We start from the raw sequence: 17,112 nt of genomic DNA on the forward strand, positions 1-17,112 counted from the left end.
AATTTTGTTGAACCTTTTTCAAAATCGCTGAACTTTTTTTAAATTCGTGAACTTTGTTTTTGAAATTTCACAAAAAAATCTCCAAAGTCAATGGTTCACTGGTCTACCGTGGAACGATCCAGCGTTTTTTTCTTTCGAGTAAAAACGAAACGATCGAGCGGTATAGCTGGGGAAGCGGGCGTCGCGCGAGCTCATCGGCTCATTCATGGGCCGGCCCACTTATCCAGGCGCGTGGGCGCTGGTTTTCCTCTTCTGGCGAGGAGCACTCGCTAGAAGCCGCAAAAGAAGGGAACTCCTATACGCCGCATTTTGCGGCGAGTCGTCACCCTTTCGCACCGAGCCAGCTCACCTGGGCCGGCCCATTTTCTGTAGGGGTGGAAAATCACAAAAATAAAAATGCTCCAGCAATAAGACTCGAACACACAACCTCTCGACAATGTGCGCCTTGCGCTAGCCACCTCAACTGGCAACCTCACGTCTTAACTTGCCATCGCGAATATTAAAGAACCTAACTCTAAAACTTAAAAAACACAAACCATAAGCCGATCTAATCTTTTTCTAAAATTTTGAACGTGAATTTTTGAACCATGAACTTTATTTGGTAAAATAATTGTATTTATGGAAAAAAGCAAAAAATTGAATAGGAGAACTTTTCCAGAAATTACGAATAGTTTTGTGAAAATGCAAACACATTTATTTTTTGTTTCCTTTTCGTTTGAACAAATTGATGAAACCGCAAACACTTTTCAAAATGTGAATAAATTTTGAAACCGCACATTTTTAGAATTGTGAAAAAAAAATTGAAACTGCAAACATTTTTCAAATTGTGAAATTTTTTTGAAACATGAACAAATTTCAAATTCGTGAAAAATTTAGGATATTTTTTGAATTGTGAACAAATTTTGAAACCGTAAACATTTTCCAAATGGTGAACAAATTTTGAAACATGAATAAATTTAAAATTCGTGAACAAAATTATTAAAATGCGAACATTTTTTAATCCGCAAATTGTTTTAAACCGCGAACGTTTTTTGAATTGTGAACAAATTTTGAAACATGAACATATTTCAAATTTGTGAACAAACTTATAAAATTATGAACATTTTTAAAATTCTAAACAAATTTTGAAACCATAATCGTTTTTCTAATTCTGAACAACTTTTAAAACATGAAGAAAATTCAAATTTGTGAAAAAATTATAAATTATGAACATTTTCCAAATGTACGAACGAATTTTGAAAACTGTAAACATTTTTGAATTGTGAACAAATTTTGCAACATGAATAAATTTCAAATTCATGAACAAAATTCGAAAAATGCGAACATTTTTCGAATATATGAATAAATTTTGAAACTGTGAACATTTTTCAAATTGCAAACAAATTTTTAAACATGAACAAATTTCAAATTCTTGAACAAAATTAAAATTGTGAACATTTTTCGAATTCCGAACAAATTTTGAAACCATATTTTTATTATATTGTGAACAAATTTTAACACATGAATAATTTTCAAATTCATGAAAATAATTGTGAACATTTTTCTAATCAGCTAACAAATTTTGAAAACCATGAACATTTTTGAATTGTGAACAAATTTTGGAACATAAAAAAATTTCAAATTCGTGAACAAAATTATAAAATTGTGAACATTTTTGTTAAACTGCGAACATTTTTTGAATTGTGAACAAATTTTGAAATATGATGCAATTCCAAAATTCGTGAACAAAATTATAAAATTGTGAACAAATATTAAACCGTAATTTTTTTTGAATTGTGATATTTTTTTGAAACCGTGATTTTTTTTAAAATTATGCACAAACTTTGGATCCGTGAATTTTTTGAATTGTGCACAAATTTAAATTAATAAAAAACGATATAGAAACAAAAAAACAGAAAACGGAAAATGAGAGAAAAGAAAAGAAAAAGGAAAAATAAAAAACAGAATAAAGAAACAAAAGAAAAAACTAGAAAAGGGAAAATAAGAGAAAAGAAAAGAAAAAAGAAAATAGAAAAACGGACCAAAGAAAAAACCGATTCAAAGAACCATCTAGAAGTTTCCCAAAACCAGAAAAAACCAACTGGGAACCTCTAGAAGGTTCCCAAAACCGGTGGGGTTCGAACTGTTAAACGGGCCGGCCGTTGCGTCGCTGCTCGGACGCTCGCCTGTGGGAAGCGCCGGCAGTTTGACGCAACGAGCGGCAAATAGGATATTCCGTAAAAGAACCGGCCCTAACACTAAATACCCGTCTATTCGGGCCTGCCCTTGTCACGGGCCTCCTTAAGCCCACAAAAGGCGGTCCAGTCCGATAAAGAGGAGTCGTCCTCTGGAATGGAAACCCTAATCGAACCGAATCAAATCCTCCAGTCCAGATCAAAACAAGGGAGCGAGCATGGCGTCGTCCTCTGCTGTGAGCAGGCGCGGCGACGCGGGCGGCGTCCTGGCTGCGATCTCGCGGTCCTCCGTGGCGGCGCACGGCCGCGAGGCCGCGGCGGTGGCGGGGAAGCTGCTGCGGAGCACGGGGAAGGCGGCGTGGATCGCCGGGACGACCTTCCTGGTGCTGGTCGTGCCGCTCATCATCGAGATGGACCGCGAGCAGCAGATGGTCGACCTCGACCTCCAGCAGCAGGCTCTTCTCGGCTCGCCGCCGACCCTCGCCAAATAAATCCCTCCTCTTTCGTCAGTCCGTCTTTGTTGCCTGCCGCTGCGGTCACATTTCGTTTTGCTAGTATCATAAGTTGTCGAGAATTTTATCACTAGTCTGTTCTTAGGGAGAAAGATCATGCCTTGTTGTGACTGCTCCTGCTCGGTACTATTATCGCAATATCACCGACTTGTCTTGATCTCAGTCCTGTGATACACAAGAGTGTTTGTTTGTGATGCCTATTTAGATACATACTCGGAGTACATACATGATTGTCACAATGCCCTATCCCATACCACCCAAAACTTGAGAAGGCCTAGTCCCCAATTCTGCTTCAAGAAACTCACAATTCGGAAAGTACACAACCTTAAGGATTTGAGCACTTAGCGAGTTTGGTTCCTGCAAAATTCTCCATCCTTGCTTTGCTAACAAGGCCAAGTTGAAAAGTTCCATTTGCCTAAATCCCATACCACCCGAAAATTTCGATTGGCACATATCCTTCCAAGAGACCCAGGCAGTTTTTCGCTCTCCATCCCTTGCTCCCCACCAAAACTTCCTCAAAGATGAATCAATGTGCTCACACAATCCTCTTGGAAGTTTGAAACATCCCATAGCATAGGTAGGTAGAGCTTGCTCCGATTTTATCAAAACTTCCTTTCCCACAACCGATAGCAGCTGCTCAATCCACCCCTGTAACCTTTTCCATAATCTATCTCTTAAGTATTTAAAGACACCATTTTTTGCCCTTCCTACTTCCGTTGGCATACCAAGGTATTTCTCCGAAAGCGCTTTTGAATGCACTTGTAAAACCTATTTCACTTCGGCATTCAAATCATTAGGACACTTTTTGCTGAAGAAAACTGATGATTTCTCCAAGTTTACCCTCTGGTTAGAAGCATTACAGTATAGATTCAACACTTCTCTTATTTTAGATGCAGCTTGTGGTTAAACTTTCAAAAAAATACTATATACTATCATCAGCAAATAAGAGATAGCTCACCTTGGTGCCATAAGCTGCTAGAAGCCGTAAAAGAACCGGCCCTAACACTAAATACCTGTCGCTATTCGGGCCTGCCCTTGTCATGAGCCTCCTTAAGCCCACAAAAGGCCGTCCAGTCCGATAAAGAGTAGTCGTCCTCTGGAATGGAAACCCTAATCGAACCGAATCGAATCCTCCAGTCCAGATCAAAACAAGGGAGCGAGCATGGCGTCGTCCTCCGTTGTGAGCAGGCGTGGCGACACGGGCGGCATCCTGGCTCCGATCTCGCTGTCCTTGGTGGCGGCGCACGGCCGCGAGGCCGCGGCGGTGGCGGGGAAGCTGCTGCGGAGCACGGGGAAGGCGGCGTGGATCGTCGGGACGACCTTCCTGGTGCTGGTCGTGCCGCTCATCATCGAGATGGACCGCGAGCAGCAGATGGTCGACCTCGACCTCCAGCAGCAGGCTCTTCTCGGCTCGCCGCCGCCCCTCGCCAAATAAATCCCTCCTCTTTCGTCCGTCCGTCTTTGTTGCCTGCTGATGCGGTCACATTTCGTTTTGCTAGTATCATAAGTTGTCGAGAATTTTATCACTAGTCTGTTTTTTCTTTTTTGGGGGAAAGATCATGCCTTGTTGTGACTGCTCCTGCTCGGTACAATTATCGCTATATCACCGACTTGTCTTGATCTCAGACTCAGTCCTGTGATACACAAGAGTATTTGTTTGTGATGCCTATTTAGATACATATTCAGAGTACATGCATGATTGTCACAATGCCCTATCTCATACTTGTTGCTCTGATATTGCTACTTCCACCACCAGAATTAGCAGGTTAAGGAACTACTCTAGAAATCAATCATTGTTGCTCCTTGTACTGATTCTCGTAATAACCAAACAAGACGTTGCTCTTATCTTATGATTCTACGGAGGAGGTACTGATCACTAAGGAGACACATTCTAGTCTATATTGGCTGAGTCGTCTGATGGGTGCATATAACTCCCAAGGTCATCTTGATTCCAAGGAATTCCATATTTTTGGAGAACTTGAATCTTTGTGAAAATTATCTTAAGATTCATTTGCACTCTATTTTGGAGGAAATCCTCTCAAACCTTTCAGTGGAATTCATTTGTTTCTCCTATGATATCAAACACTCTTTCATCCAAATTCCTAGTCTTCTAATCCTTAGGGTTCTTTTTCATACAATCCATGAATGGATCGGGTTCCACTATCAAAAAGATAATGGAACAGAACACAAAAACAGCGTCTTGGCGCAAAGCAGATAGACAAAAGTAAGGTTATCCCAGCCGTAACTCTCCTGCCGCATGCTCCGCTGATAGGGGAGAGCGGGGAGCTAAGGCGAAGCAAAACAAGTCATCAGCCCAGAGAAATTACTCAGTCTTGCTCCATATCTTGGCACGTAGCTTCTGCATCATCTTCATTGTTTGAACCATCATCTCCCATGGTCATCAAGGCGCCATTTCCTCGCTCCCTCCTGCCATCCTCATACTATGCCAGTGCCGTTCTCTGGAGTGCCGTCGCACCTTGTTCCAACATTTCAGTCCCCTCATTTTACAAAGCTGCCCAATAATTCATAAAAGACACAGCACAGTAAATAAATCCAGCGGGATATCTTACAAGCTTAAACTCAAAACAAGCTCTGTTTCTGAGCTTCCAAATAGCCCAACATAGGGCCGCCAGGCCAACAACTTGGAGTTAGGAATTTGGGAATCCACGAGAAGTATTGGGAAAATCATCCAGGTCTATCCCCAGCACCAATAGTTTTGCTCACTATACTCCACACATACTATGTCGCAGCAACAGTGGAAAGGTGATGAATATTTTCATTATCATGTCAGAATCAACGTAAAGGATCCCCCGCCCATTTATGTTTGATCATATTATCTTTTGTTGCAATGGCATTATGCCATATAAGTCATAACCAATTTTTTATGTTCAAAGGCAGTTTGGCTTTCCAAAGATGCCTAAATAATCTAGATTTTTTCCCTTTTTGTTCCATAGCCAGATGGAAACATCCAGTCAGCCTCGCACTCTCAGCTCCCTAAAAAAGCTCTCAGCTCCACTAGCTATCTATTTTGTTTATTGTTCAGCCATCTCCAAACTGTCATTGCTCATCCAGTATTAGCCATATCTCTGACAGTTTTTTCTTCTCATTACATAGTTGCAACAAGTCAGGAAAAATAGCTAGCAAAGGTTTGTCACTGCACCATTTGTCACCCCAAAAGCCAGTCCGTTGTCCATTACCCACTTTCATCTTTCTCCCTGTAAGATACAGATTGATTTTAACAAGTCAGCCCAGCATGGTGAATCATTCAGAGATCCATGTATCTGATAGATCCCTTAATCAATCTTTTTTTTTTCTTACTATCTGCTGCCACATCCCTTCTCTTGCCCTCGGTTCCACCACCATTTGCGTACCAAAATAACATTAAGGAGGCGTTTGGTTACCTGCATCGTTTTTTAGACTTTGCATATTTGTTCCACTTAAGCCTGATGCAGGCAAAAAACAATCATCTACACTTACTTTAGTTGCCTGCATACAGGCTGCCTGCATTATGGGAGCATTTTTTGACTGCCGTTTGGTTGCTTGCATTGGTTTGGTAGATGCAAGTGCCCGGTGTTTGGTTGCATACAGGCAACATGATTAAGAGTTACACCTACACATGACACACTGAGTTACAGTAGAGTTTTTTGCATTGTGCTCGCGATGACGGTGTCAGTGTAGGCCGAGGACGAGGTTAAGTTACCGAGAGGAACGACGCCGGTGGGGGGACCGGGCACAACATGGCGTCCATTTGACAAGGTTGACAACTACACATAACACCAGCACCTAGTTCGCCATGCAACTAGTTTGCCATGCCGCCATTGGACTTGGCACCGCGACCACCGGCGTCGCGCCATTTTTTTGTTCTCTAGTTCTTTTTTTAACTTTTTTGTTTTGTTGTTTTTCTCCATTTTTTTATTTCTTTTCTTAATTTTTGTTTTTGTATTCACTCTGCATTTTCATATATGTGAAACACATTCTTTTAATAAGTGATAAACATTTTTTGTATACACTTTCAACATTGTCTGAATGCTTATTCGATATTTTTTCAAATACTTGTTCAACATTTTAATACTTATGCAACATATTGCAAATACTTGTTCAACATTTTTCAAATACCCGTTCAATATTTTCTAATGCTTATTCAATATTTTTCAAATACTCTTTCAACATTTTTAATACTTATTTAACATTTTCAAATACTTGTTTAACATTTTTCATATACTTGTCCTACATTTTTAATACTTATTGAACATTATTTCAAATATTTGTTCAATATTTTTTTAGTACTTATCCAACATATTTCAAATACTTGCTCAACATTATTCAAATACATATATGTGCTGAATTAGTACAAAGAAAAGTACAAAAAAAGCAAAAAAGAGAACATAAAAGAGGGGGAAAAAACAGGCTGTGGCCTCCCGCGCGGCTGGGACAGCCCATTTGGGGCTTCCCCCGACGCGCGCGGTAGCTTTCCCATGCGCTCCCAAAACAGGTTGGACGCACACACTGTGTATATCTAGAAGTGGGCCGGCCCATATTTGTCACTCGCGTCGCTGCTCCATCGCATGAGAAGTTTACATTGCTGTCGGTCACGTTGTGGGCGATCTGGGCGATCTGGACGTCGAGGAGGAAGGCCATCCATGAGTCCATCTTCCAAACGCCTCGGGCGACGAAAGAGTTCATATTCCGTTTTAGGGGCTGACCTGGGAACGACTTCTCTCTCTGGGAGGATACCTCTAGCGGCTGACCTGGGAACGACTTCTCTCTCTGGGAGGATACCTCTAGCGGCTGTGACTTCTTCTACTGGTCCTGAGCCAAGGCCGAAATCACTCCCAGCTAATTATGCTAAGATCCATGTCGATGTGGCGGTAAGATTTCAGAGCGGAGGTGCAGCGGCAACAATATGTAGAGATAGCCAATGGGTTTATCTGGGGAGCTCATCCCTAGTCATTGCGGGAGTATGCGATCCAGCAACACTCAAGGCGATAGCATGTCGCGAGGCCATTGCTCTGGCAGAAGATCTGAATGTACTCCCTCCGTTCGGAATTACTTGTCGCAGAAATGGATGTATCTAGATGTATTTTAGTTCTAGATACATCCATATCCGAGACAAGTAATTCCGAACGGAGGGAGTACAACGCTTTGTTGTTGCGTCTGACTGTAAACAAGTGATTGGCGACATTTCTAGGGACAGCCAGGGTCCATATGGGGTTATCATCTGAGAGATAAAACTGAGATAATCACCTCTTATTTGTAACTTTACTTTTGAGAGTCGAACTGTCAATTAGGAAGCTCATAAGTTATCTAAGTTTTCTCTGTCTTTACCTCGAGGGCGTCATGTGTGGCTTGGCCAGCCCCACGATCAACGTTGTGTCCCACAGATTATGGAGTTTGATTAATAAAGTTGGCTTTACCCCTAAAAAAAAGCCAATAGCCACCCCTCAAAAGAAAAAAAAACAATAGCCGCAGTGAGCTTCGAATAGATTTTCCGTCGCGATTTGGGAAGCGGCCGCATATCTGGGTGTTTCGGGCCGATCGGCTGTCGGCTGGCCCCATTGCCGCGCACGGTGCTTGCCAAAAGTCTCGCGCTTTCCTTTCCTTTACTAGTAAGCGTGCACGTGCAACGCACGTATAAAAATGAAGTCGGTCACACATACAATTATGCCACATGCAAGACATACAAATGATCTTCAGAAGTGCATCTAGATGTCAGTCACATATAGTACAATAGCACTGAAGTCATACTTCTGCATAAGTGTATTTCAAATAAGAAGTCACATACATTACAAAAGCAATAAGGGCATACTTCTGCATAAGTGTATTTCAAATAGAAGGGCCCTTAGAGAATGTGGTGCTCAGAGTTTGGGTCTTCCTTCAGTTCCAGTTCTTGCAATATAACTTTATTTCCTGAATTTGCAGACAATTCAAGAATGGGGAAATATTTTTGAATGGATCAATGATGCAACATCATTACACGAGCTGAACATGAGCTTAACCGGATTCTTAAAATAAATGCATCACATTACAGACAAATAAAAGGCAATCTCCGCACAGGTTAACCCATGAGCAGCAAATTCAATGAGAATAACTTAACAGAGTGGATGAGAAAATTCAATTGGACGAATGTCTAAACGAAAGGATACATAACGAATATGATCCAGTAAAACTCCCTAAATTAGCCTAGTAGGAGAGAGAAGCTTTGAGTAAGTACATCATTCAAAAAGAATAGGAAATCTTAACAGAATTCAATGTAAACTTTAGCAAGAGAGAAGACGGCATAGATTCATATAAGCATCTACTAAATGTACACAAAAAGGGGATAATCTGGAACTAACCATTAAAAAATTGCATGCAACCTGTACTGAAGAAGTTACAATTTAATGTAGAATGCTTCATCTAAGGAAAACAAATTGATGCTCATTGTCGCCTTCAGCTAATTCAGCTGTCACTGAAGAACTGCATAATAGGTAAATGTCTAGTAATGAAATCTCACATCGATAAGAAATATAACTAAGAATAGAGTAGCACAAAAACTTCAATTGAAGCTGTGAGAAGCATGGGCTTGCATCAACCATCATGTGCATGATACACATGTTTTTTGTAGTTTGAGATAGAACCCAACTGTAGCAGTAAATAGAAAAGCCAAACTGTAGCCTAGCAATACACATAAGAGGTAGCACTGATCATGTGAATTGAAAAAAAGAAAGAATACAACCAGTAAAGACCCTTCAGATATACAATGACTACCTACACTCATCTTGATTTTACCGACATAAGAGTGAAAAATACAACCAGTAAAGGCCCTTAAGATGTACAATGACCACCTACACTCATCTTCATTTTACAGATGCGTAACTGACAGAAGAGTAGATTTGTCTAGATTGAGTAATCACAACTCCTCTTTTTTTTGCGTTATCCCCACTTGAGGTGGTATTATCATTCTCATGCTTCATGACAAAATGACCCATTGTTCTTCACAGCTGTGTTTTAGTCTATAAGTTAAGTATAAAGATAAACAGAGACAACCAGCCCGTGTTTCTGCAAGTCTATAAGCATGTAAATATAGAGAGGATAGGCATTCCAAGGGGTTGTCATGGGTCTGTGCGAACCATCAATCTATCTATCATATAATGGATGGGAAATAGCCAAATCAATCTAAAGAAGAGTTTAGAGGTAAGAACAAAAAATTGACCTGGGAGGTAAGAAAAATTGCAGAGCAGGCAAATAAATATTTCACCGGAATTGAGGAACACACTACAAAGTGGCTAACATGGACTCCAACTAAACTGACAAGTTGAGTTACACACTCGAGTATTGCCTGAGAACCTGAGAGCATCATATTACTATGCTAATAGCCTAGAATCTGAGCAGCAATTTACACATTTGATGTTTCTGTAGATTCTCCTGACAAACAGAGTCCCCCCCCCCCAGCACCCTGAATCAACCACAAATGCCAAAAAAGCATCCTAAAAGTAGATTGAAGCATATGTACGTATGTATCGAAGGACCTGAGGCAATGACGACTTCCACTTGAGCCCGTGGCTCCTGTGGCAGCAGCGGCTGCCACGTGCGCCCGTGTCCCCTGTGGTAGCAGTGGCTAGCGCGTCCAGGTGGCGGCGGCATGTGATTCCCGCATCCCCAATGGCGGTTCCCCAGTGATTCCCTCACATTTTCACATAACATAAGTGAGGAAACGAGGAATCTATGTCCAAATTAAGCATTCGCCAATAAGTAACATGATCAACTAAAGAAAAATTAAACACGCTATCATGTCAATTTAGGAACCTTGTACCATTCATGACTAATCACATTGCATGTCATCATAGAATATTTTCTCTTTTCTGAAGAGGGCGCTTGGCAGGAGGACTATCACATCATACCACATTTGCTAACTAATATTTTCTTGAGAAGTAGTGCATGCTAATAATTTCATACAAGCTGATTCTTTCCTAAATGCTTGGCATAAGTGTCATTTTGTAAATCATAATCCCTTCACCTCAGCAAGTACAGGAAGAACTAACATAAAGGAACCATGCTAACATTTGGCAAAGTCTATGGAGGATTACAAATATATGCATCATCTATAAAGGAAAAATAGATAAATCTCACAGGGAGAAGCGTGGCATCAGGCACTTGATCTGGATCTCGTTGTTCGAACTTCTAACCACACTTATCTGCACCCCGACCGCTGTAATATATGATATTTCTCAAATTACAGAATGTCGGCATTTTTAGTTCTTCTTATAGGCTAATTAAGTTCCTTTGGTCTAGATATTATTTTGGTGTTCTTGTTCTTTTCTATACAAAGACCGAACAGATAGAAATATTGTAGGATTATGATTATGCTAGGGGAAACAATCATATCATAGGCCATAGCAACAACACAACAGTAAGAAAGCAAACGCATTATCATTCATGTTTGAACCCTGGAGTGAATTTGTACAAGGTTAGGAGAATAGGGATACAGACTGTGTAGGAATCACACCAATCCCAAACCCTTCCAACAATCGGCCCATGAACAAAAATACGGAGTCCTGCACAGCATAATTCAGGAGGAAGTTAAAATAACATTTGTTCAATTCAGAACAATCCCGCGCGGAACAATTTAGAAGGAAGCATCAGTAAAAATAACAGGCGTAAATTAAGAAACCTTACATTTGCAAATGATATTGCAAGCCACCCAATGATGTTTGGGAACTGCGGCGATCATGAGAGACTGCAGGACCAATAGAAAAGAGAGCATCGTCAGTCAGTGAGTGCATGACTGAATGTAATTCCATCAGAGAATCAACCACGAGCAGATCCATGAACTAATACTCCGTACATTTAACAGTAAAATTGAACGAATATAGGACCAAACATGGGTCAAAGGGAATTCAAATATCACCCCTTTAGGACCGATGAACTCGGCGATTTGCCCAATGGCAAAGGCGATGAGTGGGCAAGGAGTAACTGGACGTGAAGCTGAACTGGATGGGGCCAAGCGCGACAACGAAGGTGCAGAGCAAGGTGGAGATGGAGCTGTCGCAGAGCATGTAGGCGGAGGAGCCGAGGCGGGCCACCGTGTCCCCACCCATTGGGGACATCCCCGTGTGTTGGAAAGGCTTTTGCAAGTCCGACGCCGATCAGCCCCCCACCGCCCTCCTCCCCGCCGCTCTCATCCTGAAAGCTCATTGCGCGGCCGCGGGATCAGATCCGTCCTATTCTTCTCCACGTCCTCTTCTCTCTGTTTCCAGCAAGAGATCATTGAGTGGCTCAGCGCCGATTTAGCAGCCCTCGTCTGAAGCCATGTCGTGCTCATCCCCTTGATTGATGGGACAGCCGGCGGCACCTCTAGCAATGGGCAGGCGGCGACCCACGAATCCCGTGGCTTCGGCGGCGCGAGGCGGCAGCAAAGGGCGCGGCCGCGGCAGGCGGCAAAGGGCGCAGTGGGGCGGCTCCTATGGCTAACGGCGGCACGAGGCTGCGAGAAGGGCGCAGCTGCGGGAGGCGAATGTCGCAGGAGGAGGAGGTCATGGGGGAGGCAAACGGCGCAGGAGGAGGAGGTCGTGCGGTCGTGCGGGGCAACTGGTTTGTTTTTTAACTGCGGGGCAGGTTAGCGATCGATGGATTAGCTTAATACGTGGTTGGTAGCGTTAAACACCGGAGAATTAAGGGCCATTAGATCTTGATGATGGATGGGTGTGATTGTTTGGATCTGCCCCTCTCTTTCTTTTATAGTGGTAGTAGATGTGGTCCAACGGAGCCTCGAGCCCATGCCCGCCAGCTCCGTGCACCCATCCCGCTTCACGTACGAAAAGTTGTCTCAAAAAAAAAAAAGTACGAAACGAAGCAAGAGAAAGCGCCAGGTACATACAGTGTTCTGTGTTGCGCATGACCCAACGATCAGTCTTTCTGCCATAGATCCTATGAAAGTAAGGTATGCATACTCTCAAAAAAGAAATAAAAGTTGCACTGCACGTAGGGGCGGAGCCCAATAGGCCCAACCTGATGCACAGGCACCAGGGTCGAATTTATTTTTCAGTACCCATGGGCATCAGAGAAGGACGACGAGGCGAGTGCATCAGGGTCAGGCAGGCCACTTGAATGGGCTTCGCGCACATGTGACGTTAGGCCACTTCTTGCGTTTTAGCGATCGGTTTGACCGATCAATCGACCAATCTCCTCTAAAAAAAGATCGCTAAATCGATCGATCTGCTTGGCTACGGACCTCCTGTAGATGTGTACGCATCGTCGAATCGTACGCCGTAGGTTGTTCCCTGCCCAGCCGACTCCTCGCTCGGTCGCGCCCAGGCGGCGGCCAGATCGACGGCGATGATGGGGATATGCCCGACGCGGGCTAGCACGGCAGCACCCAAGCCCTGACCCCCACTCGGGCACACCCAAGCACACGGATCTTTCACCGACTGATTATCGCAACGATGCCGGCGGCCCAGGCAGGCACATCACACGCGGTAAACAGTCGACTATAATTGATCCTAATTTTTTCTTGGTAGTCTGTGTTTGTCTTTTATAAATATATTTGTAAATTGCAGCAGTTATTCGGTATGAACTATGAACCCGCTTTATTATGTACAGTATGAAGTTGTAACTAGTAGAATAAATCCGTAATTAGTTCTATACTCCAGAAAGTGATAATACAAGATAGAAGACATGAATTGGGAATGGGAGATTCAATATGATCGAGGCAAAATGAAGTTGATAGAACATTATCATTCTAATTTGAAAGATCTGGTAAGAAGAAAGTACTTGGTTAATAGACATTGTCAGCCAAGAGACATCAATTTCACATATTTAGTTTTTTTAGAAAGTCTCTTAAGTACTTTCGTTCGTTTTATTATGTTTTACTTGAAAGTTTAATTCTACCTTTTTATCTTGCAGGGTAAGAAACCTTGATGTCTGATGATATATTTTCGAATTTGGAAACCCAAGACATACTTCTCAAGTAATTTTGTTCTTTGATTCATCGTTATGGTAACCATTTTGACCGGTACATTTTTTTTATATACATCACCTTTTATTATGTCTGATAATATGTTCTACTCCCTCCGTTTCTAAATAATTGTCTTTCTAGAGATTTTAACAAGTGACTACATACGAAGGCAAATGAGTGAATCTACACTCTAAGAAATGTCTACATACATCCGTATGTTGTAGTCCATTTGAGATGGCTAGAAAGATATTTGAGATGGCTAGAAAGACAATTATTTGGGAACGGAGGGAGTAGAAGTTATGGAATACACCTCTATTCAATACACCGTTGCTTGAAAAATTTAAGCCATGTTAAAGGGGCGCATCAGGGCGGCATTACCTCCAGCTCCGCCCCTGACTGCACGCTGAGGCAATCACAAACGAAAGACAATCCTTGTAAAAAAGTCATTAGCAGCATAGAAACACGACACGGCGACATAAAACGCTCCATCCATCCAACCAGATCGCAGTCTTGCACGATGGCACACTCCACTACTACAGCTACAGGCTACGCACATTGCACAAAGAGCACTGCTATACACACGACGGATACGCACGACCCACAGACGACAAGTCAGGTAGACCGTAGGATTAGCTGGGTTTTTTAATCTGTGTGGCTCCTGCTCCCGTCGGGCACACATCGTCCAGCAGTCAATCGTGTGCAGAGTGCAAGTCACACTTCACCATTTCAAACAACCCGCAGGCATCCAAGAAACATGCCAACCGCGAATGGGAACACTGCTTGAGATCTCCCTCCCAAGTCACAGAAGCGGTGACCTACCACCAACACGTGCCATTCTGCATTTCTGTTGATACATACCATGGGATTCAGACACACGACTCGTTGGCCTGCTGGAACCGCTCGGCCTGGGCGGCCGCGGCGTCCTCGGAGACGAGCGCCTCCAGCAGCAGCGCCTTCACCTCCCAGGAGTCGAAGGGGAAGCCCGTCCGCGTGTAGGCGTTGATGAGCGCCGCGCTCCCGTGCTTCACCAGCTTCACGAAGGGGCTGCCGTCCTCGTCCGTCCTCATGGTGGCCTCCAGCAGGGTGAGCCGCGGCCCGTACTTGTCCATGGACCTGGACCCGAACACCTTGGACACCGCCGCCTCCTGGGGGACGATGTTGGGCCATTGCTCAACCCCGCTGCTCCAGAACCTGCATATAGAGTTCCACATGAAGCTAGTCGTAAAAGGAGCAAGGTAACGGTTTATTGCAGTGTTATTACTCAGAAAACTACTCGTTAAAAGGAGCAGGTTAACACTGAACTCGAAATTCTATTCAGAAGAGGCATTCCACATGTTATGCGATGATTTTAAGTCATCATATTTCTTTCCCTACCAAAAAAGGGGCCTAATAAGTTGGCTCGTAAGCTACGATAGCATGCACACTTAGCGGAGAATGCCCCACAGGGCACAAAGGCCACATTGACCCACATGAGCACGACTTGAACAAACCAGAGAGAGCGTGGGGAGGACGAAACAGAATTGCATGAACGCAATGAATGAAACGGACGTGACTTGTCTTGAACTCTTGATGTTCACAAGACTGGAACCAGGGCAGTTAAGACAGTTTGTTGATTCAGTGCTAGTATTGCATTTCAGCAGAAGTAAGCTCAATATTCAGAAAAAAACTGCCATGTATTCAGATAAACTTGCCATATGGATTATGGAGTAACACCTCGGGTTACTGCAGAAATTCTATACCACTACACAATAGTCGCTTGTTGGCAAGTTTTCCTTGCTACCCAGGCTATACGGTTACAACTAGTGACTCAAAATGTACCCTGGATTTTAGTGAGAAGATACTACTGTAAAACTTGTCAGGGTGACTAATACATGGACCGCGAGTCGAACACTTTAGCCTTGCACGTACGACAAGGGATTTCACAAAAGCAGATTAGGTTGTGTGGGCACACCATTCTTGCAACCTAGTGCAGATTCCGCCGGACCTTTTAGGATGAAACCAACGTTTTTAGATCTACCCAGCCGCTAAAAGTGGCCACTTTTGAGGCAGGCTGTAAGCCTCAAAATTACATTATTGGGACTCCTCTCCCAGCACACAGATGCTACTGTTCGTCGCAGTCGCATTGCAATCTCCGGAATTTCTGCGTAGTAGTACCACTACCAAAGACTCGATACCTAGCTTGAATAGGTGCTGAATTAGCACGGTAGAGTTACTGAGTGGTCACCACTGACTACCCAATGTTGCTAGAAAAATCAAGAAAACAAAGATGTAGTATATCCCTCCGTTCCTAAATATAAGTCTTTGTAGAGATTTCACTATGAACTACCTACGAAGCAAAATGAGTGAATCTACACTCTAAAATACATCTACGTATATCCGTATGTGGTTCGAATCTCTCCAAAGACTTATATTTAGGAACTGAGGGAGTAACTTTTTTTTTTACTTCTGCAAGGGGAAGCCAAATCCAAGAACGGGGGAATGAGGAGCGTTTGCTTACTGGGGTGTGCACCGCCCGACGGCTCTGGTGTAGAGGTACCCCGGCCACGCGCTCCTGACGCCGCCGCGGGCGCCGCCGGTGACCCTGCCGCCCGCTTCCTCCCCCTCATCGCCGCCAGCTCTACGATACATCCCATTCGCTGCCCCGACCGACGAGCAGAGGAGGACGAGGACGCAGGCCAAGGGACGGAGGAGCGCCATGGAACCCATCTCTCCGCTCTCTCACTCTCTCTCTCTCTCTCTCTCTACCACTCCCTCTGTCTGCTTGCTGCAGGCTTTGGAATAAATGGAGCCCAATTTCGAAAGCACGACGCTCGGATGCGCTGCTACTGCTAGACTCCTCGGGAGGGGCGTGCAAGGGGACCCACACGAGACCGCTGTACTAGTATATTTACTTGTGGGAAAAGTCTAAAATAAACCTTGAATTTGTATGTCAAGTCTGAATCAAACCTTGTACTCCTAATCCCTGAAATCAACACCCTGATTTTATTGATCCCGGTTAATTCCTACCCAATTTTTGTTTGGCGCAACAGGAAAACATCTGATCCAGGCTAGGATCACTTACTACTCTCGCTGACCACACTGGCCCACTTGTTATATAATACTACATCTCTAGTCAATAGTCATTTGCCTAAAAATATCTGTAGCTAGTCATTCTCTCTCTCTCTCGTCTACACTACAGTTGCATCATCTTCTTGGGGGCGCACACAGATGCGAACATCCAGACCGGACCCTCCACTCACTGGAGTAGCAATTGAGGATGCTGGGAAAATCAAAAGGAAGCACGAATTACCAGGAACCTAATATTGTGGTAGGAATTCCCGTGAAGATGGCTAGCGGCGAAAGTTTATGATAGCAAGACGCTTCAGTTGAGGATGGTCGAAATTGATTGAGCGTCAAGCCGTCGGCAGAATTGGACTAAGAGAGAGTCTCCAAATGCGCGCGAAATATTCGGCGCGCCGGATAAACCGCCAATTTGGCGCGCTCCAGCAGACGC

At 43.6% G+C, this 17,112-nt stretch overlaps 3 protein-coding genes across 3 annotated transcripts; 2 read left to right on the top strand and 1 right to left on the bottom strand.

Moving 5' to 3' along the window:
• Window positions 1-2,339: 2,339 nt before the first annotated feature.
• LOC119365001 (mitochondrial import receptor subunit TOM9-2-like) lies at window positions 2,340-2,848 on the top strand. The gene has a single exon (XM_037630580.1). The coding sequence runs from the start codon at window positions 2,393-2,395 to the stop codon at window positions 2,663-2,665; it is 273 nt and encodes a 90-aa protein (XP_037486477.1). The 5' UTR covers window positions 2,340-2,392; the 3' UTR covers window positions 2,666-2,848.
• Window positions 2,849-3,792: 944 nt separating this feature from the next.
• Window positions 3,793-4,386, top strand: LOC119365003 (mitochondrial import receptor subunit TOM9-2-like). Its single transcript, XM_037630581.1, has one exon. The coding sequence runs from the start codon at window positions 3,849-3,851 to the stop codon at window positions 4,119-4,121; it is 273 nt and encodes a 90-aa protein (XP_037486478.1). The 5' UTR covers window positions 3,793-3,848; the 3' UTR covers window positions 4,122-4,386.
• A 9,661-nt stretch (window positions 4,387-14,047) lies between these two features.
• LOC119365004 lies at window positions 14,048-16,428 on the bottom strand. The gene is made up of 2 exons (XM_037630582.1): window positions 16,117-16,428; window positions 14,048-14,810 (listed from the first exon to the last, which is right to left on the bottom strand). The coding sequence occupies exons 1-2, from the start codon at window positions 16,323-16,325 to the stop codon at window positions 14,486-14,488; spliced, it is 534 nt and encodes a 177-aa protein (XP_037486479.1). The 5' UTR covers window positions 16,326-16,428; the 3' UTR covers window positions 14,048-14,485.
• Window positions 16,429-17,112: the final 684 nt, after the last annotated feature.

This window comes from Triticum dicoccoides, chromosome 2B (assembly GCF_002162155.2).
Source record: "Triticum dicoccoides isolate Atlit2015 ecotype Zavitan chromosome 2B, WEW_v2.0, whole genome shotgun sequence".
NCBI lineage: Eukaryota > Viridiplantae > Streptophyta > Magnoliopsida > Poales > Poaceae > Triticum > Triticum dicoccoides.

Bases quoted from the DNA above. Each gene is read 5' to 3' on its own strand.
- LOC119365001 (XM_037630580.1), top strand. From the start codon at position 2,393: ATGGCGTCGTCCTCTGCTGTGAGCAGGCGCGGCGACGCGGGCGGCGTC.
- LOC119365003 (XM_037630581.1), top strand. From the start codon at position 3,849: ATGGCGTCGTCCTCCGTTGTGAGCAGGCGTGGCGACACGGGCGGCATC.
- LOC119365004 (XM_037630582.1), bottom strand. From the start codon at position 16,325: ATGGGTTCCATGGCGCTCCTCCGTCCCTTGGCCTGCGTCCTCGTCCTC. The intron at 14,811-16,116 runs GTAAGCAAACGC...CTCTATATGCAG, and splicing joins GTCGGGCGGTGCACACCCCA to GTTCTGGAGCAGCGGGGTTG.